The 24,743-nt window shown below is 43.8% G+C and overlaps 1 protein-coding gene across 25 annotated transcripts in view; it reads left to right on the top strand.

Annotated features, from left to right (window-relative positions):
- Nucleotides 1–24,743, top strand: part of BCAS1 (brain enriched myelin associated protein 1) — an 80,139-nt gene that overhangs the window by 20,606 nt on the left and 34,790 nt on the right. For 22 of the 25 annotated variants that reach the window (XM_075571575.1, XM_075571573.1, XM_075571570.1 and 19 more), the window contains exons 5-7: nucleotides 8,858–9,019; nucleotides 10,737–10,799; nucleotides 22,443–22,589. In XM_075571575.1, coding sequence (XP_075427690.1) covers nucleotides 8,858–9,019; nucleotides 10,737–10,799; nucleotides 22,443–22,589 — 372 coding nt within the window. The remainder of the gene's footprint in view (nucleotides 1–8,857; nucleotides 9,020–10,736; nucleotides 10,800–22,442; nucleotides 22,590–24,743) is intronic. The other 3 variants (XM_075571582.1, XM_075571576.1, XM_075571574.1) reach the window with 1 other exon arrangement.

Below are 24,743 nucleotides of genomic sequence, written 5' to 3'. Positions count from 1 at the left end.
AGATAGTAACCTCTGCATTCTCAATCCCAAATCAGCGGCCTCTCCGCAGCGTCTCCTGCATGAAGCCTCCAGTATGTGAAATTCCCGTCTTCCGAGCGATTTATTAATACTACATGCTATTGAACAATTGTTGTGAGCCCTAGATGTTGAAGGTTTTTTGGCAGATTTGGATCCGCAGCGGATTGGCCGGTTCCTTTGGTCTGCAGACTTCAGCGGATCAATCTCAAAAAGGGCGATTCGTGTTTTTGCTGATTTCAAAAAATGTATTTTTTGAATCTCGGATTCCGCGAGCTGTTGATGGATTTTTAAGAATCTGCCAACGGATTGCTGACTCTGTGGATTTGATTCTACCAATCTGTCCACAGGTTGTATCCAATGGCGGTTTTTGATGAATCCGCGACGATTAAAACCGACCAAATCTGTTTGTGGATTTTACACCGCGGAACGGATTTTGGGGGGGGAAATCCAGGAAACAGATTTGGGCTGATTTACCCATGTCCAGTGAGAACCTGAGCATCAGCTCTATGGATGTCGGAGAATCTTTTGGAGTGTTTATTTGCGCAGGCGTCACCTGCGTGACACAGAATTTTTTTAAGAAGAGTTGAGCGAATTGTTACAAGTTCAATCAAACATTTCAAGCAAAAATGTATAAGGAAAGGGTTCAATTTTGCTACAGAATCTATTTTTGAAAATGAATAGGCCTTTTTCCCCCGAGGCAAAATCAAACTTTTTTCAAACTTTAAAAACGCTTGAAACTTTTTTTAAATGGAAAAAAAAAATGAAAAATGAGTTTTCACAGCAAATTTTAACTTTGGGGCATACAACACATTTCTGCACAACCTATGAATAGGACAATGGGGTATATTCACTAGTGCCCTGCTCTAAGGCATCTTCCCACCACTGCAAGAATACTTACAGTCTATTCACTTGAATTAGCCATCAGTAAGGTGTCTACTGGCATTGGGAATAATCTCATGGAAGATCAGAGTGTAGTGATACTGCTCAACCCCCTTATAACGCTGTTTTTGGGGTCCAAAGAATCACATTGCGTTATAAGCAGATCGCGTTAGAGTTTATGTACAATTGTATGCATTGTGCAATAAAGTATTTAAGACACCAATAATCGTGTTGTAAAATATTCATAAATACGAAAATTGGGAGCCCCGCTGGCATTGTGTTATAAGCGGATTCGCGTTGTAACGGATCGCGCTATAACGGGGTTGAGCTGTATATCCCAATATGTCTTTCAGACACTTTCAGCACAGAAGGAGTTAATAAGATCAGGCCAGTTCTCTTCCCGACATTTGTTTTTGATACATGGCTGCAGAAAACGTCTATACGCTGTAGCGGTGATCACTGGAACGGGTGTGAGGGGTGACACTGCCAGTTCTGACATCGAGAATGATTAGCGATACATTACATCTCTTATCCCCTGACTTGTCATCTCTCCCAAGACGTGACCTGCCCGCTTATTGCATTAACTGCCATCTGTGACCGGGAGATACTCAACGCTTTGACATACTCTATTAATGCTTGTTACTTGCCCTGCAAAAAAAATGATTGCTCGATGTGAATTAATGATGAAATCTTTGTACAATGCACTGCTGACCTGTCAGGAAGAGATGTTAAAGATGTATTAATCCTGCATTACATTTGAACATTTCTTACGATAAAGTAAAATATACATTTAGGCACAGACACCTGGGAAATATGCAAATTTGGATATGCAAACTATACTTAAATGACTTTAAATTAGCATATGTCCCAGGTATCTCAGGTGTGTGTTTCTGTGTGCATAGGTGTCTCTCCACATGTTGTATAAGGTGTGTTTGGGGAGGTATAGAAATAACGGGAGGAATTTAGTAAATTAGGACTCCTCTAAAGCAAACCCCACATTTTAGTGTCTAGACGGGAGTGACGCCATCTTTAGGTAAGCCCTAAATAATGGCAGTGAAGTCCCTGCATTCACCTGAATGAGGTTAAGTGCATTTGTGTGGTTAGGGAGAACGCCTCATTTGCATATCATTGGCACCAACGGCGTGAAAAATGTACCCATATGTTATTGTTCGCCTTCCTATGGATCAATATACTGTAAGTACGGATATAGGATAAAGTATCTGTTGTCTACATACTGTATAGCATAGGTTGAACTTGATGGACGCATGTCTGTTTTTCAACCTCATCTACAAAGTAACTATGTAAATATGTAACTATTTCAAGTCGTAACACTGGGTTAACGGTAGGTCACACTCTGAAGTGGCTACGCGTTACAATTAACCTGACATTAATTTAGGTTAACATTAGGTTAAACTGCCTAACAGAGCTTAGTGCATTCGGGCCGCAGAATGAGAATATGCGGAGACCACAATTTATGTCCGATTCAGATTATAACAAGATTTTTGTAACAGTAAAGTGAACCAACTTTCTTGTTAGAGAATGCTCATATTTGCAGCCGCTAACAAAGCCTTAGTGTTTGCCCTGTATTGTTTTCAGTGTAAAATGACTCTGGGTCCGAACATAATATACAAAGCCGTGATTCACGGCGTGATAAAGCTATTATTATTTCGGGCATAGAAATGATACATTTTATGCCTAAAAGTTTCAATGAATCACGATTCCTGCGTGACAAAAAAAAATATGGAAATGAAGTAATTTAAGACATTTTATTAGGAAAGCGTTCCATACTTCTGCGGTGTCCGATATATATCTGGAACTAAGGGGGGAACGTCTCAAGGCAGCTCGGACGCAGCGAGAGACGCTTTCACTTTGCGCCTCTCTGTGCAATATATGACAGCTCTCACGTTGCTGTGTGTGCGATATGGGAGTTTCAATATGGAAACTAAGGGAGGATTTATAGAGCGCACGTTATAAATTAGATTGATCACATTCTCCTTAACGAGCATCAAATAACCCCACTCGGTCTGACAATAAATGGTCTTTGAGCTGGCACCGTTCCTTCTCCATCTGCTGAGTGTCCGAGAATGGATCATTATCATAGTTTGGCTCTGGAGTTAGTTGATACCTATCAGTTGTGATTGATGGTAACCTACGTGCTGAAGTGTACCTGTGCAACATACTTAAGCTGAAGGATCAATGCTGTTACAAAGAGAAGACGACATATAGTGGGATGTGTATCACGAGCCTGAAAAGATAAACTTTTCTTTTCTTTTTGTGATTAAATGTTTTTTTTTTTCCATGTGATGCTTTCCGGCAGCTTTGTTTTGCCACGGCGTCGTGTCTCTGAATAAGGAGAGGTCAAAGTTATACATGCAACATTGAATAATATCATTAGGTTGTAAATCTGATTTTTTTTAGGGTTTGGTGTGGTCCAGTGACAATTTGTCTGCTCTTTGTTCTAGTTTTGGTTTTGTGTCAAGTAATATTATTTAAAAAAAAAAAAAAAAAAATATATATATATAGATAGATAGATAGATAGATAGATAGATATTCATTGCATCGTAGAATTATGATAAAATGCACCTTTGCTTGGCCAGAAAGCGAGAACTACCAGATAAATACATTTTTATCTTAGAATTGAAGGGGGGAAAAAAGACCACAATTAATTATCTTACAATAAAAAGGCATTATATGAAAATCCAAGCACTTTTTTTTATTTTTAAACGTTTATTTTTGATTTATTTTAAACACAGGATTGAAGCAGAGGGGTCTCCGGAGCGGAACCAAATTAATTTCAGAGTCGGGGTCCCCCTGCTTCCGGAGATACCTACCTCCGTAGTAGGTGCTGGTAGCCGCTCCGCTCAGCTAGCTGGCGTTTAAAGGTCCTGCATCGCTCGGGTGTGTAGGAAGCCGCACCCGATGACATCACGGCTTCCTATTGGCCCGCAGGTTGCGGGAGCTTCAAAATGCCACCATAATGTGAACCCTGGAAGCCAATCAGGGTGGCTACCGGCACCCCCTACAGAGGTAAGTAGATCCAGAGCTGAAATTAATGGGGTTCAACTCCGTAGACCCCCTGCTTCAAACCTATGTGACAAAAATATATATTTTTAAATCGCTTAGATTGTCGCTTTAAAGTCATGGTACAATTTCCTGAGATTTTGGTTTTCTTTCTTCCTAATTTTTGGGTTTTGTTCTGAAAATCTTAAGGTTTTGGGGTTTGTACATGGGTTTGGATTGTTAGGCTCTGGTAGGTTCTGATTTCACAAACCCAGTTTATTTTTTCTAATTACAATTGCATCCCTCGTAAATCCTGCTCCTGCTGCTCCATATCAATGCAGGGTTTTTATTACTCATTAATAACAAATGTTCAATCTTTCTACATCGCAGTGAACCTGACATTTACACTGTAAGAGCTGTTTGCATAAGGACTGGAGTAGGTTTCCTGGAGTGAAAATGCAGGTCACCTTTTATATACTTTTATCCCTATTCTCTGGGACATAAATAAAAACAAATGGAATTATTCAAGAACGGCCTTTAGCTGCTTGTATTCAGGCTTTTCTTGTATCGCAAGCAGGTCTGAGTACTGCTCTGTGTGGTAAACTTTACATGGGTAAACATGAGATGGGAAAGGTAGCCAAAATGCACAAAAGGCTATTGTTGGTGATATTTGTAAAAGTGTCAATTTATGCAAAGGCAGCGTCCTCTAAGCTACCGCAGAAATTGGCACTCATTCCCACTAATCTCTGAGTAATAATAACTGTATTTCAATTAGCGCTTTTCTCCCAGTGGGACTCAAAGCGCGTCACAATGTCAGTACAGCGCGCGGAACGCAGCACATAGGAATTGTTACAGACTCAGTCCCTGCCCTGTGGAGCTTCCAATCTATGATTTTGGTGCCTGAGGCACAGGGAGATAAAGTGACTCTGCACAAGGAGCCGACACCGGGAATTGAACCAGGCTCCCCTGCTTCACACTGCAAACACTCATGGTTTGCAGTCAGGGCTGTCACTTCTTCAGTCACGTACCTGGGTAAGCGAGCATCGTACTGCACTGGGAAATGAGCGCTAACAAGTACTGAAATGTGGGAGAAATGTGAAAAAGGAGCTACTTTACCAAAAATGTAGTGTATGCGTGAGGCTGCCTGCCAGCAGAATTTGGAACAGCTTGAGATAAATACAAGGGGGAAAAGCACCAGATATGTGCATGTACTAATGCTAATCTTTATAGTGGGTGGTGTCTCTCTCTGTTTCTCTATCGACTCCGAAAATGCCCTTATCAAGGGTCTGGGTGGGAGTAAAGCAGTTTACGTCATGTTTTTGGAAGCTAATGCAACATTGTACTACAATAACGTGACGTTAATCATAATAATAATAATAATAATAACTTTATTTCCTATAGCGCTTTTCTCCCAACGGGACAGAAAGCGCGTCACAATCACAGTACAGCGAGCGGTACGCAGCACGTAGAATGTTACAGGCACAGCCCCTGCTCAGAAGAGATTACAATCTGTTTTTGGTGCCTGAGGCACAGGGAGATACAGTTACTTGCACAAGGTCATGTTAAGCGTATGCTAATAGGCTCAAAATTGTCCTTTGCTTTTGCATGTAATTTCCTCAACCTCAGGGGACATCACGCCCACCGCTGACCTAGGTAATGTGACATTATAAGCCCTGGTTTATCTGAGCTTCGTGGATCTGTCCCTGAGCACCTAACCTTGGAAAGAAGCAAAATGAATCTTTCTTTATATGTCCATCTCTACGCTGTCCCTTTCCCTCCCCTTCTACCTCCCCTCCTCCTCCTCCCCCCTCCCCCCCTCCCCCCCTCCCCCCCTCCTCCCCCCCTCCTCCCCCCCCTACCCCCTCCCCCCCTCCTCCCCCCTCCCTCCTCCTCCCCCCCTCCCTCCTCCTCCCCCCCCTCCCTCCTCCTCCCCCCCCCTCCCTCCTCCTCCCCCCCCCTCCCTCCTCCTCCCCCCCCCTCCCTCCTCCTCTCCCTCCTCCTCTCCCTCCTCCACCCCCCTCCCCCCCCCCTCCACCCCCCTCCCCCCACTGGATTTCTATCCAAGTTGTAATGCAGGCAACTAAATCAGTGAGAATACGTTTCTATACATTCCTAGGTTCCCTTGTAACAATATGCCCCCATACTCACTATAGGACGCTGATTGTTTGTTCCATGCCACAGCCCACCTCTCACTACAAGCCCCCATTGAAATAACATCTCATTTACTTGCTAACAATAGGCCACTGATATAATAGTAGAATTCAGTGATCTGGGTTTATATTGTATTCCGTCTCTACATGTAGTGGCAGTGAAGCATTAGCATGCAAAAATGCCACGTATGTACATGTCAGTGGATGAACGTCTTGTCCATTGTATATGTTACCAAAGCAGCGTTTCATGTCCAAAATGAAATGCTGAACTAGGACACACTGTGTATAATGCCATTCCAGTTTAGCCGCCCACTTCTATCTCTGACATAGCCACACAATGATTACCACGTCTGACGCCCAGTACTTTGATGGAGGGGTTTGAAACATATTGCAGGCTTTACAGGCCCTCTGGCAGAGAAAGGGTTAAAAAAAAACACCCTGCTTTTTTTTTTTAACATAGGATTGAATCGGGTAGTCTCTGGAGCTGAATTCCGTTTATTTCAGCACCGGGGACTCCTGATTCTGGAGATACAGACCTCCATAGGGGAGTGCGGGTAGCCACTCCGCTCGGCAACCAGGGTTCACGTAATGGCGGAGTTTCAATGCTCCGCGCCCTGCGAGCCAATAGGAAGCTGTGGTGTCATCAGTTTCCGCTTCCTATTGGCCCATGTGATGTGGGAGCTTTAAACTTTGCTGAGATTGTATTGTATGTCTTTATTTGTATCGAGCCAAAAGTGTACTCGGCGCTTCACAAAGAATACAGTACGTGGAATTATAATAATACAATAAGCGCAGCAAAATCAGACAATAGGAAAGGAAATCCCTGCCCCGAAGAGCTTACAATCTAAGAGGTTTGAGGGGAACTTACAGAGACAGCAGGTGAGGGAATAAGTGCAGTAGATGGCAGCGCTTGGGCACAATGGGTGGTAGGAGTGGCTGAGTGTGGGACAGTGGCCACGAGTGCAGGATATTGGGATGCTTAACTTGTGGGGCGAGTTTTAAGGTTAGTCCGTATTAAATCAGAAGGTTAACACCATTAGTAGGGGAAGAGATGGCAGGGAAGAGCGGGTGAGATCAGGTGTGTATGTCTTAGTTCAGGCTTAGGGGAGATCCCCAGCAGCAGGAAGGAGTAGATAGATATCTCTCGAAGCTGAAATTAACAGGGTGCAGTTTCAGAGACCCCCCGCTTCAAACCTATGCAAAAAAAATAATACATAAAAAAAGAACATGAATTGCTCCTTAAGAACTTTATTCCAAACACGAACTCCTGCTTAAAGAACTGAATCTTTATTTTTAGCAGCTATTTAACAGGAGCTCATGTTTTCATGCTCGCCCCAGTGAAAACATGTGAATATGTCACCGTCATAAATCCTCAGTACGGAGAATACAACATATTACAGCCCCAACACTCTGGGAGTGACGAGGACTGCCACTAATCGAACCACCTGCACTGAAGCAGGTATATCCTGAAAACCTGACCTGTTGTAGGCCCTTGAGGGCTGCGGTTGGCCGCACCCTGTTATAGGGGATATTAAAGCAGCTGTCCCCGCACTGCCCAATTATTGTTTTTTAAACAACGTGTTTTTTATTTAACCAGGGGGGTCTCTGGAGCTGGAACGCGTCTCTTTCAGTGCTGGAGACCCCCCCTCCCACCCGCCCTGGGTCCCGAGATAGTCGCCAGTAAAAGTAGTGCATCCCTGTCCCCTTCAGGGAAAACAAAATGGAGGTGTACTTTTCCAGCGTCACGCGGGCCAATAGGAAGCTGCGACATCATCACACAGGGGGCATGTGGGGAAGTACTGGCGTTATTGGTCAGTATCTCGGGATACCTGGGGTTTCTTGGAGCTGAAATTAATGCGGTTCAGCCCCGTGACCCCCCACTTCCCATACCAGTAATTAAAAAAGCTGAGGGTCTCCAGAGCTGAGCAGTTTTCATTTCAGCTCCGGGGACCCCATGGTTGCCGAGATACTTACCTCCATAGGGGGTGCCAGTGGAAGCTCCGGCTTGGCTGAGTGGGGCTATTGAAATGGCGGATTTAAGGGGCCAATAGGAAGCCCCAACATCATCCCTAGCGGCTTCCGATTGGCCCACGTGACCGGCAGCTTTAAACCTGCGGACCTGCTACCGGCACTCCCTATGTAGGTAGATATTTCGGGAAGCAAGGGGGACCCCTGAGCTGAAATTAATGCTGTTCAACCCCGGGGACCCCCCTGTTTCCCACCCAATTCAAAAAAAAAATCACACATGTTCTGCTGCTTTAAGCTGACCATTTCCAAATCATTTTAGAAAACCTACATGCTCATCCATACCAGGCTGATCTGGGTAATATCAGGAGGAATCTATATGTCCGTCCCCGAGCCCCAGAATATTTGCACTTGTTGCTGGAGAGCGTTTAAAGTTGAAAAGAAGAGGCTCTGCTTTGTGCTTGGGATAATCAGGCATTGAAAGGACTGACCCAATAACACAGACACGTGTCCCAATTTACAACTGGCGAACAGCTCCCAAAGAAAGGGGGTTTGTTCGGGAGGCAGTGTGCATGCATGAGATCTGTGCAGGGCTCTGTATGCAGAGCACAAGATGTGACTCTAACCAGTGGCAAACTCCGCATATATTAACGGCAGAAACAGAAAAAGGCGATAACAATGATGTTGTCAATGCTCCATTGTTCCAGCGATGTGGGATGAAGAATGACTGGAATTGGGGGGCTGATGAGAGTGGAATGATGCAAACAAGAAATAGTACACTTGGATTGCTCTGCACTAAATAAACAGGAGCTAAGTGTTGTGTGTTGTGTGTTCTTCGCTTGTAGGACATAGAGGATTGCAAGCAGGCGGCTGCACAAGTACAGAAGTCTGAAAGTACCAGCATACCAGCCACCCCGGATCCCAAGGAGACTGACACCAGATCAGAAGCATCTCAGACCTCCCCTCCAACAGAGGAGCACCCAGTCATGAGTTTCTTTAAAACACTGGTAAGATTGACATTTATTTATTTACAAAAATGTTTTACCAGGATAATAATACATTGAGCGTTACCTCTCGTTAAATGCCATCTCCCATTCAAATATTGGATGTTTGCGAACGTGTGTATGTCTAGAATCAACATTCGTTCAGCCTTTAAAATTCAGATTCTTTTGACGTTTGGGGAACTTCCTAAAGGTGGTTTTGCACGACCTTGGCGTTTGAAGGTCACCGGAATCGCCGTTAGCGATCGCTAATGGATAAAGTGCACTGATTGTTTCAGGCTAGTGTTCATGCGATTTGTATCAGTAACTTTTTGAGTTTGCCGATTTTTCTACAGTATATAGTGCATCAATGCCAGTGCGAACAACAGCGAATGTGATAAACCCAGAAAATACCATACTTTTTTATTTGTAAGAAAAAAAAAAAAAAAAATTTTTCAGTTTTTTTATTTCTGCCTTGCTGTTCAAATGAATCTAACTAATTTGCTCCAATAATTAAATGACTTTTTTTTTTTTTTGCTGTTTTGACATAATGCGTCCTTTTTTTGCTACAAGTGTATGAAATTAATTGTAAGCAATATTGAACAAGTTGTGACAGTGTGGTGCCTGTGTGACACCTTGCAATTTGATCATATCCATATGGCGTTATCTCTGGGTTTACAGGAGTAAAAGACAGGGGAATTTGTAACAGCTGTTTGCAACTATCTACATAGATCTCACCCTGCTACATTACCCACTGAACACTATAGCATATACTTTATACGGACAAATGTGCTGGTTTTTAATGTAATGCTGTCAATTTCACAAATGTCCTAATTATATCTTTTGTGTAGGTACTGTATATTTTGGTTTAAGTAACCTTAAAGATATGAATTTAGACATTTTAAAAGAATTCTACTGTATTAATATTACACATGTATTTATTAGCACACGTATAATAAAAGCGCAGATTAAAATAACATGTTAAATATGCTAGATTTGAGGCACAAAAGTTAAGTATTAAGTTAACAGTGATTAGCCATTGTATTGATTGAAATACATCCAGCAATGAATGTAGTTGGTTTACGAATGTAACTGCATTGTTTGGTAATCTTTAATCATTTCTAGGAAAAACGAACAACAGAGAAACAGTAAATGTATTTATTTAAGTGCATTTTACTCTGATTCAGCTTTAACAGGTTCCTTAAAGCGGTTCCTATACCAAATTGATTGTATATGCAAATATTGCCTCATGGTATTTTATGTAACAATCCTTTGCAGACCTTACTGAGGAATTGATGTAATCTCACAACAGATTAAACATGTCACAGATTCAAGCTCAGCACAACCGGTGCAAGTTGTGCTAGTTTGTTACCATAGTCCAAGGTTGGCCAACTCCTGTCATCAAGGGCCACCAACAGGTCAGGTTTTCAGGATATCCCTGCTTCAGCACAGGTGGCCCAGTCTTCAACTGTGCCACTGATCGAGCCACCTGTGCTGAAGCAGGGATATCTTGCATCTAAACCAGGGGTGGTCCTCAATGGGCCAACAACAGGTCAGGTTTTTTTTCAGAAATCCCTGCTTCAGCACAGGTAGCTGAATCAGTGACTCAGTCATTCTGAATGAGCCACCTGCGCTGAAGCAGCAATATCCCTAATGCCTGGCGTGTCGGTGGCCCTTGAGGACTGGAGTTGGACACCCCCTGCCACATTCCATGTTTTTGACTACTTTTCTGCATTTTGTTAAGGTTTCCCCTAACAAATCTGTGCCAAAATCTGAGGAGGAGCCACAAACAGAGGCGGACGAGAAGGTAAGCGCCTTCATTATGTCATTCAGGACGCACACTGGCGCTGCGGAAATGGTTTTCATCATATATAACGGGGGGTTTTACATATCTTGTAGGTTTGAGTTCTGACTGAAATTACTTAGTTGCCACTAGCGCAAATGAGAGATTCTCCTACTTGTGGTATAGACGTGTGAGCTGAGAGATATAACATACTATAGCATCAAAATAATACTTTAAAGTTAAAAGTAATATCATTGGTTTCATCGTATAAAGATGCAATCCAAGAAGCACTTAAACAAAATAGTTTTAATATATGCAGCCTTTTATTGAAAACTAATTATATAAGCTGCCGATTGATTAGTTCTAACGTGATCGGTCAGCAGAGATCCTGCTTCCCAGGGTTCACTAAATGTCTGCCTGTCAGCTTCAATCAATCCTTCAGTTAGTGTAACTCAGCAGCTACAATGTATCCTTAAATTACTAAGGTAACATTATCTGTTGTTAGAGTTTGCAGCTCAAACTGCTGGGAATATTGGCAACAAATGTTCACAAACAGGAAAGATGTTGCACTGCTGGGGAAGTGTGCTAAAACCTGCTATAGAAATCAAAGGCCGCTCAGTATATTCAGCTTGTATTTTATGGGAGATCGCTCCTGTGAAGCGCAGAGCGCCATCTGGCACGCATGGAAATGGAAGACGAGAACTACTCCTTTTCTGTTTCCGGAATCGGTGATGCCGGGATCATGTGATCGCTCTGCGAAGCGTTCACGTGAGGCGCAATGTGCCGGAGGGGCCAGGGTACTCTGAGTGCACTTCCGGCACTCAACGGGTTAATGCCTTTCAAATAAAGGGCTGTAGGCCCTTGCTGGCCCCTGTGGCGCGAAAGGGGTTAAATCAGCGATCGACATGTGATGGTGCTACTTAATTTACAGCTCCCGAGTGCCATTGCCTTGTTTGGACAGAGTTTCGCTTTCTATTTAAATAAAAAAAAATAGATATTTTTTTGTAAACATAAATATCCTACAGGATAGAATCCAAAGGGTCCCCATGAACTGTACCGTGCTATTCTCAGCCCCAGGGACCCTCCGGGCCCTCTGTTATTCCCAAGATTCTTACTGGTAAGGGTACCGGCATTACTTCCTGGGTGTTACATCTCCCGCGTCATGCCAGTAGGAAGCCACAACAGATGATATTGTAGCTTCCTATTGGCCCATGGGATGAGGGAGATGTAGACCGCCATTTTGTTTCTGCTTGAGGGGAGAGTAACGCCCGATACCTTCCCGGTTAATGCTGTAAGGGTGGGAACTGTTACTGGTGCTTGAGCTATGGTTCGAAAGCTTCTCATGTTTAGGTTAACCAGAACTCCATTGATTTTTGATTATTTTTTTTTTTTAAAGTTTTGGGGAAACTATTTTAATTATCAGGTAAATGTTTAAACCTTTTGTTAAATTTGCCCTGTTGTGTTCATTTTATAGAGAGTGTGAGAGTGTGAGAGTGTGAGAGTGTGAGAGTGTGAGAGTGTGAGAGTGTGAGAGTGTGAGAGTGTGAGAGTGTGAGAGTGTGTATGTGAGAGTGAGTATGTGAGAGTGAGTATGTGAGTGTGAGAGTGTGAGAGTGTGAGAGTGTGAGAGTGTGAGAGTGTGAGAGTGTGAGAGTGTGAGAGTGTGAGTGTGAGAGTGTGTATGTGAGAGTGTGTATGTGAGAGTGAGTATGTGAGAGTGAGTATGTGAGTATGTGAGAGTGAGTATGTGAGTATGTGAGTGTGAGAGTATGAGTGTGAGAGTGTGTATGTGAGACTGAGTATGTGAGACTGAGTATGTGAGACTGAGAGTGTGAGAGTGCATCTTGGCTTTGGTTTACATTTCCAAACATAGAAGTTGTTTGAAGTTCGGATTTCGTACCCGAGAGCCTGCCCTTTCTTAATAAATATTGTAAAGATATTTCTAAAAAAAAAAATGGTCAGAAAAATCTCTGTTCTTCATGATAAATAACTGTAGATCCAAACACAGTATCACTACTTTTTGTGAGCCTCTTCAACCACTGGGTTAACATACTCATGCATCACACTTCCAGTACTAGCTGACAAAGTCATTCATAATGTGATGTACAGGACCATTCCAATGGTCATTCCATTGTATGGCGCTTGGCTATATAGACCATATAGCCGGACTCTTCCACTGGTGGCTCGCAGACCAAATGCGGCACCTGAAGGGTGTTGCTGTCGCCCACGTACTCTCTGCTCCGGTTAATGTTCGGATTAGTTTTATAAGTAGCTTTTCACACTGAAACTAACCAGTTAAAGCAAGCAATCCAAGCTAGTGGGGTTTTTTAACATAGGATTGAAGCATTGGGTCTCTGGAGATAAACCCCCTTCATTTGAGCTCCAGGGACCCCTTGCTTCCGGAGATACGGACCTCCGTAGGGGGAACCGGTATCTGCTCCACTCGGCTAGCAGGAATCACCCCATGGCGGAGTTTCAAAGCTCCCGCACCCTGCGGGCCAATAGGAGGCCGTGACATCATCAGGTGTAGCCTCCCATTGTCCTGCGTGATGCGGGAGATTTAAACTGTGCCGAGACACCGCCTTTGGAGGTCGGGATCTCGGGAGGCAGAGGGTTCCCGGAGCTGAAATGAACGGGTTAAATCTCCGGAGACCCCCTGCTACAAACCTATGTTAAAATACATTTGTAATGCATCTACAATGGCGTTACAATAATCTTGTGGCTCTTCTACTCCTAAATGTTCTCTGATCGGGCCCCTGGAGAACTAATTGAAGGGCCATGCCTTCTAGGCAGAGCTATAGAGATACAATATTAGCAGTTATTGAAGAAACCTTTCATGCAGCTCCAACGTGATTTGCATATCCTGCTGGTGGACCATTGTTTATTTTGTCATGAGCTTAAGCAAGCAAGACAAGCCCAGCAATTGTATTTGTTTTAAAGTTCCTGCAGACACTTGTCTGTTAGAATCCTTACTACATAAATGCAGACAGGAACTAATGTATTAGGTAAGGGTGAACATACTTTCAAAGCGGCAAACCTGGACAAAATACAAAATTATTTATTAATCATCTCTCACTCACTGAACCTCTCTCTCACTCACTGAACCCCTCTCTCCTGCACCCCTCTCTCACTCACTGAACCCCTCACTTACTGAACCCCTCTTTCAATCACTCATGCACCTCTCTCTCACTCACTGAACCCTCTCTCCTGCACCCCTCTCACTCACTGAACCCCTCTCTCTCCTGCACCCCTCTCTCACTCACTGAACCGCTATCTCTCTCTCTCACGCACCCCTCTCACCCCTCTCTCTTACTCAAACCCCCCTCTATCACTCACGTACCCCTCCTGCTCTCTCATGCACACCTCTCTCTCTTATTCAAACGCCCCTTTATCTCTCATGCACCTCTGCTGCTCTCTCATGCACCCCTCTCTCTCTCACACACTCCCCTCTCTCTCACGCACCCCTCTCTCACTCACCTCTATCACTCATGCACCCCTCTCTCTCACTCACCCCTGTCTCACTCACACCTCTCTCTCTCTCTCTCTCTCTCACACACCTCTCTAAATCTCTCACAATCAGTCAAACACACACACACACACACATCTAGGGGTTGCCAGGTGTCTTTTCCAAAAATACTGGACACAATGGAGAAAGATGCGACACTCGAGACATGCACACACCTCACCTCTCCATGCTGTTTCATCCTCAACCTTGGCCCCAGGCTCCTGGCACCTCCTCCTGATTGGCTGCATTAACCAGCAGCAGCCAATCAGGATGGAGGAAGCTCCACTTCCCCTAGGAACAGCCCTGCATGGGGAAATCCCATGGCCCCCCAAGCCGGTCAGGTCACTATGTCCCGGGAGTTAATACCGGATTCATACATGTCCAGTATTACCTCTCATGTTTTACTGGACAGAGTGTCCAAATACTGGACAGTCTAGTTCAAGGAGCTTTCAAAAGAACTATTCATCCCAAGGGCAGTACAAAGGATACAGGGGTCATCCCTTAAGGTCGGAGGAAAGGAGATTTCACCAGCACAAAGGAAAGGGTTCTTTACAGTAAGGGCATTTACAATGTGGAATTCATTACCCATGGAGACTGTGATGGCAGATACAATAGATTTGTTCAAAAAAAGGTTGGACATCTTTTTAGAAAGGAAAGGTATACAGGGATATACCAAATAAGTAAACATGGGAAGGATGTTGATCCAGGGAGAAATCTGATTGCAGATATTTGGTGTCAGGAAGGAATTTATTGTTCCCCTTATGAGATAATTGGATTATATGACTCTGAGGGGTTGTGTTTGCTTCCTCTGGATCAATAAGTAAGTATGGATATAGGATAAAGTATCTGTTGTCTAAATTTAGCATAGGTTGAACTTGATGGACGTACGTCTTTTTTCAACCTCATCTACTATGTAACTATGTAACTATGTAATATTGGACATCAGGCAACCCTACCCGGATGCCGCTCCCCCCAACACACAGCCCTCTCCAACACACAGCCCCCCCCCCCCCCTCAGACACACACAGCTTCCCACGAGAAACACACACTCACAGCTCACCCCTATATACACACCGCTCCTTCCCAGACACACACACACACAGCTCCCCCTCCCAGACACACATACACAGCTCCCCCCAACACACACAGCTCCCCTCAACACACACAGCTCCCCCAAAGACACACACTGCTCCCTCCTAGACACATACACACAGCTATGGACTAGACACACACACAGCTCCTCTGCAGAAACACACACACAGTTTCCAAGACACACACACACATCTTACACCCAAGACACACACACAGCTTCTCCCCCCCCCACCCCAGACACAAACACACACGCAGCTCCCCCTCACAGACACACACACACACTTTACCTTTGTGGGAAAGGGGACTGGGAAGGTTTCAGGGCCCGCGCTGCTCCCGCGGGGGCGGCTGTGGCCCGACGCTGACAGCGGAGGAGATGGTAGTGGTGGAAGGCGCAGAGGGTTAAAAGGTCTCATATGTTCCAGTCTTGAAATTTGCCGCTCCAAGAGGTTTGGAGTGGCAATTTGAAAACCGGTACAAATGGGACGTTTTACTCACCCATTCGGGACAGCGGGGCAAGGTCTCCCAAACTGGTACTGTCCCGATAAAACCGTGTTTCCCTTAGTATTAGAATGGTTGGAATGATAACGTATGGTCACCTTAGTATTAGAACCCCCAAACAACGGCTACCTATTGTAACAGGGATTCCCATGAATTACAAACATAGTATATCAAATAATGCAACATAGACATATAATAACATTGCACAATAATGTTAAATAATGCACAATATAACAAAATATAATATTCCATATTAATAATATAGAGTGTAGTATAAAATATAATGTAACCTTCCATAATAATATGATATGTAATATGCAGCCAATAGAGTTAGCCCCCAAAATAGTCGTCAAGTGGTGAGTATTTATTCATGGATTTATTACTAGAATGAACAAATACTCACCACGTGACCGCTATTTTGGGCTAACTCTTTTATTTGCGTCATTTCATTGGGATTCCACCATTGAATTTAAGCAGCCGCATGTATCTTTCATTTTTTAGTGAACATGTACCTTTTATATATTTTGGACCATGTAATGGAATTTAATATAACACCAAATATACCATAATGTAACATAATATAAAATATAACATAATACCCCCTAATGTGCTCTTCTATGCCCTGAGCGTTGGGAATACTCTCTAAGGCGGAGAAGCACCTGCCACTGATGTATTTTATGGCTATTCACCCCAACTAATGACATTTGGATAACTAGTACAGGCGGTCCTCGGTTATCCAACCGAATCCGTTCTGGAAGTAGCGTTGGATAGTGACACCGTTGTAAAGTGAGTCACATGTTAATCAGTGGCGGTGAGCGTTGGATAACGCATTCAGGCGTCAGATAACGCATTCCGGTGTCGAAAAACAGCCCTTAGGGTTGCGTTGTAAAGCGTTGGATATGCCATTTATGTAAAGTGAAATTTTGGATAACGTGGACTACTTGTAAAGTTAAAATATGCTATGGGGCCATTGGGGCTGGTGATTACTGTGCCATTGTAGCGGGTTTTGGCTAATTGTTTAATATACTATAGTAATGTAATATCATGTATTATAATATTACACAATAATAACACAATAATATAATAGAATGTAATATAATATAGCATAAACACAGTTGTTGAGTTTTAAAAATGGGGGAAATTGCTGCTTTAATGGAATCGGTACAGGCTGTGCTGACCAAGCTGTGTCATACAGCAGGCATAAGGATACCCATGTTAAAATGGATTAGAAACAAAAAGTGATAGTGTGCTCATTTGCATGTCATTACCCAGAATCCCTGGCTGCAGTGGAAGCACTGTATGCTAAGAGATAATAGGGAATTACAGGGGCGCTCAACTCCAGTCCTCAAGCCCCCTTAACAGGTCAGGTTTTCAGGATATCCCAGCTTCAGCACAGGTGACTCAATCGGAAGCTCGGTCAAAGACTGCGCCACTATTTGAGCCACCTGTGCTGAAGCAGGGACTGATTGAGCAACCTGTGCTGAAGCAGGGACTGATTGAGCCACTTGTGCTGAAGCAGGGACTGATTGGGCCACCTGTGCTGAAGCAGGGATATCCTGAAAACCTGACCTCGGGGGGGGGGGGGGGGGGCTTAAGGACTGGAGTTGAGCCGCCCTGCACTATTAGACCAACATAGCATGAGACATCCAAGCGGCATTGACAATGGCACTTAACCCTTTGTGTGCCGGAGGGTCTGCCGCACATTCCGGCACTTCCAGCGCACGACATCGCTGCGTCACCGAGACCTCCTCTTCCGTACCTCAGCCGCTCAGATTGCGTCCACGCTCCCCAGGACGCGCAGAACGCGATCTCTCCCCAATAAAATCGAGCAAATAGAATATGACGTAGCCCCTACATCACGGGGCCAGACCTCATGACCTAGTAGCCACATCCCTGGGCACCCAAGGGGTTAAGAAAGTGTGATATGTTCTTTTATATCCTCGTCTTGTTTGTTGAGGGCAGCGCCTTTGATTAAACAAGGACAATTAAAAAAAAAATGAAATGAAGACATTGAATTTTCTCACACACAGTCCTCCGAACGTGTACATATATCAAAGTCAAATAAGAAGTGTTCATACATTTCTCTTAACCCTTTACTGCCGTAGTTGTCACAAAGTATTGTAAAGCCATATGTTGCCGACAGATGACATTGGGAAGAGATTAAACTGGTACCCTTTTTATAAACTGTATTGTTATATAGTTGCCTTGCTATTAGCAGGCATGTGTTCGCTGTAAATATTCAAATAGAGCCCCGCTGGGTGATGGTGCTCAGACTTGGTATTTGTTCCGTCATAAAGTGAAGATATATATATAATGTTCCGGAATATTCTTAACAGGTAAACAAAAACAGAAAGGCCAGCGCAACATACACAATGACACAACATATAGCACACAGTGCTTATCTGCTCATGAGTAAGGGTCATTTAGTTAAACCCTTTGGCCAAAAGGTTATAGGCCTGCAGCCACGTCACGGCACGACCAATCTACAGGTCCTAACACTTCTTAATAGGTAGTTGCAATTCATCTGTACAGGCGCTCCTCGGTTATCCGCCGGAACCCGTCCCGCAAACCGCCGTCAGATAGCGGATCCCATGTTACTCCACGGCGGTGAGCGTTGGATAACCCATTCCGGCATCGGATAAGCCGTTTGTCAGATAGTGGATCGTCGAGCAGAGAGGACAACCTGTATAAACAGGGGAATAACGCCTAGTGGCGTCCCAGCTTAGGTGTCCTAAACGTAAAGCGCAGTATCACATTCTCTGTAGATAATGGATTGAAACATCCAGACGCAGGCAACTTACTTGATACCGGATGCCCCTGATGTGTCTTCCCAGTCCTGCTATTCCGCAGTGCGCATCGGTGAAGATGAAGATCCAAACAGTAGTGAAAATGACAGAGCAATACCATGACGTGGAAAGAACAAAGGGATCAAGAGGTGGCTCTAATATAAAGGTTTATTAAATCACATGGATAAACTGGGTAAAAATGCACCGACGCGTTTCAAGGTCTCTTGATAAAGCGCGGTTGAGCATTTTTGCACCAGGATATCCATGTGATGTAATAAATCTTTTGTATTAGATCCACCTCTTGATCCCTTTTGTTCTTTCCATGTCGCGGTAGAGCTCTGTCATTTTCACTACTACAGCTCAACCCTGTTATAGCGCGATCCGTCACAACGCGAATCCGCTTATAACGCGATGCAAGCGTGGCTCCCAATTTTCGTATTTATGAATACTTTACAACACGATTATTGGTGTCTTAAATTCTTTATTGTACAATGCGTACAATTGTACATTATTTCTAACGCGATCCGTTTATAGCGCGATGTGATTCTTTGGACCCCAAGCACAGCGTTATAAGGGGGTTGAGCTGTATATGTTAGCTGTACGTGTGTCTCAAATACAAAGGTTAAAAGAAAAAACTATACAAAGTCCCAAACCTCCAACTTTTGTAACGACATTTGTCTTGTCTTCGGGCAAGGATTACCCTTCATTATCGGAACATCTGGCTTTCAAGCACTTAACAACAGTGTCGCCCGAACGCTGAAACATGATGAGTCATTAGTTTAGGGTGATTCTGGAAAAGTTGCAATGGCATTGTAAGTTTGTAACTGTCATTAAGTCCAAATAATGTAACTGCAAAAAAATAGCACACACAATAAAACAAGGTCTTATAAATAATGGACAGAACCGGAACCCTCCTTCCTGACAGTCAGAGGACACCAGTATGTCACCCAGTGTATGCCGTCTTTTATACGGTTCTTTGCATTTTATTTGAGTTATTCTTGCTCCGTTCGCTTCACTTTAATAGCACAAACATTCACAAAGCATTGGGAATTCTATTTACTAACGAATGCTAAACCTTAAGGCCCATTAGGGCCCATTCATTTGAACAGGCTGTAAGATGCCTTGCTTATGGCTTAGCACGGCTTCCTAACTTGGGCCCGGGTGTTATTGAAGCTTCTCCAAAAATACTGGACTCAACGGTGAAAGGTGCGTCAGGTCACTGTGTCCAGGGAGGTAATACCGGACACAGACATGTCCAGTATTGCAGCACCTCTCATTTTTTACTGGACAGAGTGTCCAAATACAGGACAGTCCGGTTCAATACCGGACACCTGGCAACCCTACCGGTCTGGCTTCTTGGCAGGGCCTATTGTTTAGATAAAGCAATGGCATTTCTAAACCTACAGCTGGCCTGTTGCGAATGATTGTGAGTGCATTAATATTTCATTTTAACGAAGGATTGGGTCCTTTAATATAATGTAATTATATTAAATTACACATAAGCCATAGGGGTTCTGGCAAAAAACAAACGGTATACATTTTCTGTAGGAGACATTAAATATGACTGGCTATATGGTTTGTTCCCCCTCTATCATAAACAACCAGATTTTACTATCAATTATTTAGCATCTGTATATTCGTATACAGTTTAAATACCCACAATGCTACCTTTCTGTTATCCTGCGACGGACTTCCCTGTGTTGGAGAAGTTTCTAGTGTCAGCAGAGAGAAGCTTAATAATATATTAAATTGGTGCCGACAGGAGGAGACCTGCGTCACAAAATGCCCCTATTAGGCCGCCCAAAATGTTTAATATATACAAAGATAGACATTTAAATTAAAAGAGCAGTCCCCCCCCCCCCTGCTCATTTTTCTGTTAACTCCCCTCTCATCACATATTTATTTTCCCGAGACACTTACCTGTAAAGGTAGCACCGGCACCGGAAATTACGGGCTTTCTATTGGGCCGTCAGATGCTCTGGGGGGAGGGGAGACCCAGGGAGGGGGGAGGGATGGGGAAGACTGCGCCTTTAAGAAAATAAAGCCAGTTTTACATAGAGAGGAATATGTGACTTTTTTTTAGCATGTGTATAACAGTGAGCGTGTGTGTGTAACAGTGAGCACGTGTGTATAACAGTGAGCGCGTGTGTAACAGTGAGCACGTGTGTATAACAGTGAGCGCGTGTGTGTAACAGTGAGCACGTGTGTATAACAGTGAGCGCGTGTGTGTAACAGTGAGCGCGTATGTGTAACAGTGGGCGCGTGTGTGTAACAGTGAGCGCATGTGTATAACTGTGAGCGCTCGGGTGTGTAACAATGAGCGCGTGTGTGTAACAGTGAGCGCGTGTGTATAACTGTGAGCGCTCGGGTGTGTAACAATGAGCGCAGGTGTGTTACAGTGAGCGCGTTTGTGTAACAGTGAGCGCGTTTGTGGAACAGTGAGCGCGTGTGTGTAACAGTGAGCACATAGAGAGAAGGAGCGGCTCAGTGAGTAAAGCCACTGACTCTGGCGCTGAGTTTGAAGCAGCGGATCCTGGTTCAATTCCCGGTGTCGGCTCCTTGTGACCTTGGGCAAGTCACTTTATCTACCTGTGTCTCAGACACCAAAAACATAGCAGGGGCAGGGGCCTGTGCCTGTAAAATGTCTCTGTAAAGTGCTCCGTAAAACTAGCAGCGCTGTACAAGAACAAAATATTATTAGTAGTATAACAATGAGCGCGTGTGATATTTCTTTATACCTGTATGAGTAAAAGGAAAATGTCTAGAATTCTTTGTTGACTGGCTGCTGCCCTATGTATAGTTACATAGTTGATCATGAGGTTGAAAAAAGACATATGTCCATCGAGTTCCACCTATGTTAAATGTAGACGACAGATACTTGATCCTATATCCGTACTTACAGTATATTGATCCAGAGGAAGCAAACACACAACCCTAGTGTCACATTATCCAATTATATCTGGTGAAGGGGGAAAATATTTTTTTCCTGACACCAATATTGGCAATCAGATTTGTCCCTGGATCAACATCCTTCCCATGTTTACTTATTTGGTATATCCCTGTATACCTTTCCTTTCTAAAAAGATGTCCAACCTATTTTTTTTTGAACATATCTATTGTATCTGGCATCACAGTCTCCATGGGTAATGAATCCCACACTGTAACTGTCCTTACTGTAAAGAGCCCTTTCCTTTGATGCTGGTGAAATCTCCTTTCCTCCAACCTTAAGGGATGACCCAGAGTCCTTTGTATTGCTCTTGGGATGAGTAGTTCTTTGATTTGTAATCTTCTGATGTGAATTACTGACCTTGTTTAGATAAATGCACCGATTGCATTTTACCGAATTTTTAATACTCTAGAATCACATGATTCTACCATTACAACCTTACCACTTCGATTGTAAGCTCTTCGGGCAAGAACAACTTTTCCTAATGTTACTTTTAAGCGCTTATTCCCATCATGTGTTATATTATTATGTCCCCTGTAATACTGCTGTGACACGCTATGCACGTGGATGGCGCTATATAACTGAAGATATACATACATTGTGGTTAAAAGAAGTCCTATATTTCTGAACATGAATACTCTGAAAAGTAGGACTAGATTAACGCCTCATTATGACATGAAGCTGGAAATATTGTACGATGAGAAGTCGGTAACGCCCAGTTTACCATGTATCCAAGTGAATGGAAGCCAATGTATTGTTAGCGGCCGGTTACTCTCGTCATATTGTAAAGGGGACACGGAGTGATGCATAACCATTGTGTCTTACCCTGTGACCCAAAGAAAAAAGGAAATGGAGCATTGAGAAAATCATCCGTGAAAAAGGAGAAAACGAAGGGGGTTCTGCAGCCGGCCGCGGAACCGGAAGGAAAAGAATTGAAGAAGGAGAGGCCCAAAACAGGGACACTTAGCAGACTTTTTAGGCCAAAGGTCTGTATGTTCGCAGACTCCCGTGCAGAAACCCTGACCAGTAGAGATGTGCAAAACTTTCCAAACCAGAGTCGCAACATCTTTAGCGTTTTTGCTGCTTTTCAATGTAATTTTAATGCGAAACGCGTCGCCAGACCGGAAAGGGCTTATAATGCCGCGAAATGCATCTTAGATTTCGCCGTTTGGCAAGCTGTCAGCAACATATCGCCAGGCAGTGAGCGAAGCAAGACGTGAGCCCGATTTTATAGTGTCAACATTAAGCGAATCTGGGGATATTAGAGCATTAAAAATTAGCATATTAGGCCAAATTGCTCACTGCCTGGAAGCTGGCGGTCTCTTTGCGTGCTGACGAGGTCGGGATTTTTTTCTGCTGCTGGGAAAAAGGCCAAATGTCGCCTGGTTCACGACCTTGGGCGGCGGTTTCGCACATCTCTACAGACTAGCAACAGATGGCAGCCTCCTAATTAAGCGAACGGTCAGATTCCCTTCGTTAGGAGTCCTCCTGTAATAATTCAATAATCTCTTCTGTGCCATCTGGGAGGACAGGGTTTTTGGACCATTCCACTAATAAATAAAGGAGAACTAAGTGTTTCATCCTGATGTGTTTCCTCCCTGCTAATTTACCTTACTAATGCATCAACATAGCCATCGTAATAATGTTTTTTTTTTTAATTTTAATATCATACGTTTCTTCAGCTTTAGCATCGGGGGTTACCATGGTAACTCTTAGACTGCACTGGGCTCTGGGGAGAGCCCCATTTTAACCTCCCGGACATGTAATATTTGAAGCGTTTATATCTCCTGAACAGAGGATAGGTTTTTAGTAATACAAACCCGCGTTGGAAAGAGCGAAAAGAGAACTATTGAAGTAAAGCGCTACGAAAGTGAGAAAAGTCCAGTAAATGTTATATCAAAGTCGTTGAAAATAGGACCTTATGGTATGCACTGTGACCTGTATCCTGTTATTGTATGTGTATCAGTTCCGCAATGATAAATATTACTCAGTATGTTGAAGAAATGAATTATGATCTGTGTAACCTCCTTTATGTGGGATTACATCACATATTGTACACTGAAATTTCACTTATCCCAATGGCTGAGATTAGAAATGGGGAATCTGGCCAAATTCAGGCCGGCAAATTTCCACGCACCTTTTTCTATTTCTTTGCAAACCTGACAAAAGTTTGTTCTTAAAAAAAAAAAACACACACATGCAATTCCGCCGCTGGACACGAAGATTCGCTCTGGCAAAATTTATAGGAGCAGATGCTCCCCCCCAAAAAAAAACATTTGTTTCCCCCTAGGAAACTGCATTGATTTCAGCTCCGGGGACCCCCTGCTCCCCGAGATACTTGCCTCTGGAGGGGGTGCAGGTAGCCGCTCCGCAGATTTATATATCTCAGTCACGCGGGCCAATAGGAAGCTGCAAGGGATGACATCACGGCTTCTTATTGGACTGTTTTGACACAGGAGCTTTAAATCCGCCATTTTGATAACCCCACATAGCCCAGCAGGAGCCGGTACCGGCATCCTCTACGGAGATAAGTATGTTGGGGTGGAGGGGGTCCCCCTGAGCTGAAATTAACACAGTACCCCTTACTTTAAAACGTCATCCAGAACCTGAAATATAGGTTGAAACATAGAATTTGACAGCAGACTGGAACCACTTGACTCACCCAGTCGGACAATTTCCATAGCTAATGGGAGCCGATTTTATCCTGGGCTTTCTTTCCTATATAAGATTTTAGCCTTATGTCTACCCCAAGCATGTTTGAATTTTATTGTATTAGCCCCTACCACCTCTGTTGGAAGGCTGTTCCGCACATCTACAACTCTTTCTGCAATAATACTTCCTCAAATTTCCCCTTAGCCTGCCACCCTCCAGCTTCAGACAATGACCTTCTCTAGGGTGATCAGAAAAACCGGGACACATAAAAAAATTATTTATAAAACAATGTACATCACGCCACGCCCCCGTTGCCATGACAACGAGCGGTGACATGTTGCCATGACAGTGTGGCATCACGTGATGCCTCGTCACCATAATGCATCCCGTTGTCATGTCAACTTGGAAGTCTCTGGAAGTATATATATATATATGCATGTTCCCGCTCACGCGATGCGTGTGCGCAAAACGCGCGGGCACACGCTCGG

This window comes from Ascaphus truei, chromosome 15, assembly GCF_040206685.1.
Source record: "Ascaphus truei isolate aAscTru1 chromosome 15, aAscTru1.hap1, whole genome shotgun sequence".
Lineage (NCBI taxonomy): Eukaryota > Metazoa > Chordata > Amphibia > Anura > Ascaphidae > Ascaphus > Ascaphus truei.
The sequence above is the reverse complement of the archived record's forward strand: the minus strand, read 5'-3'. Positions and strand labels throughout refer to the sequence as shown.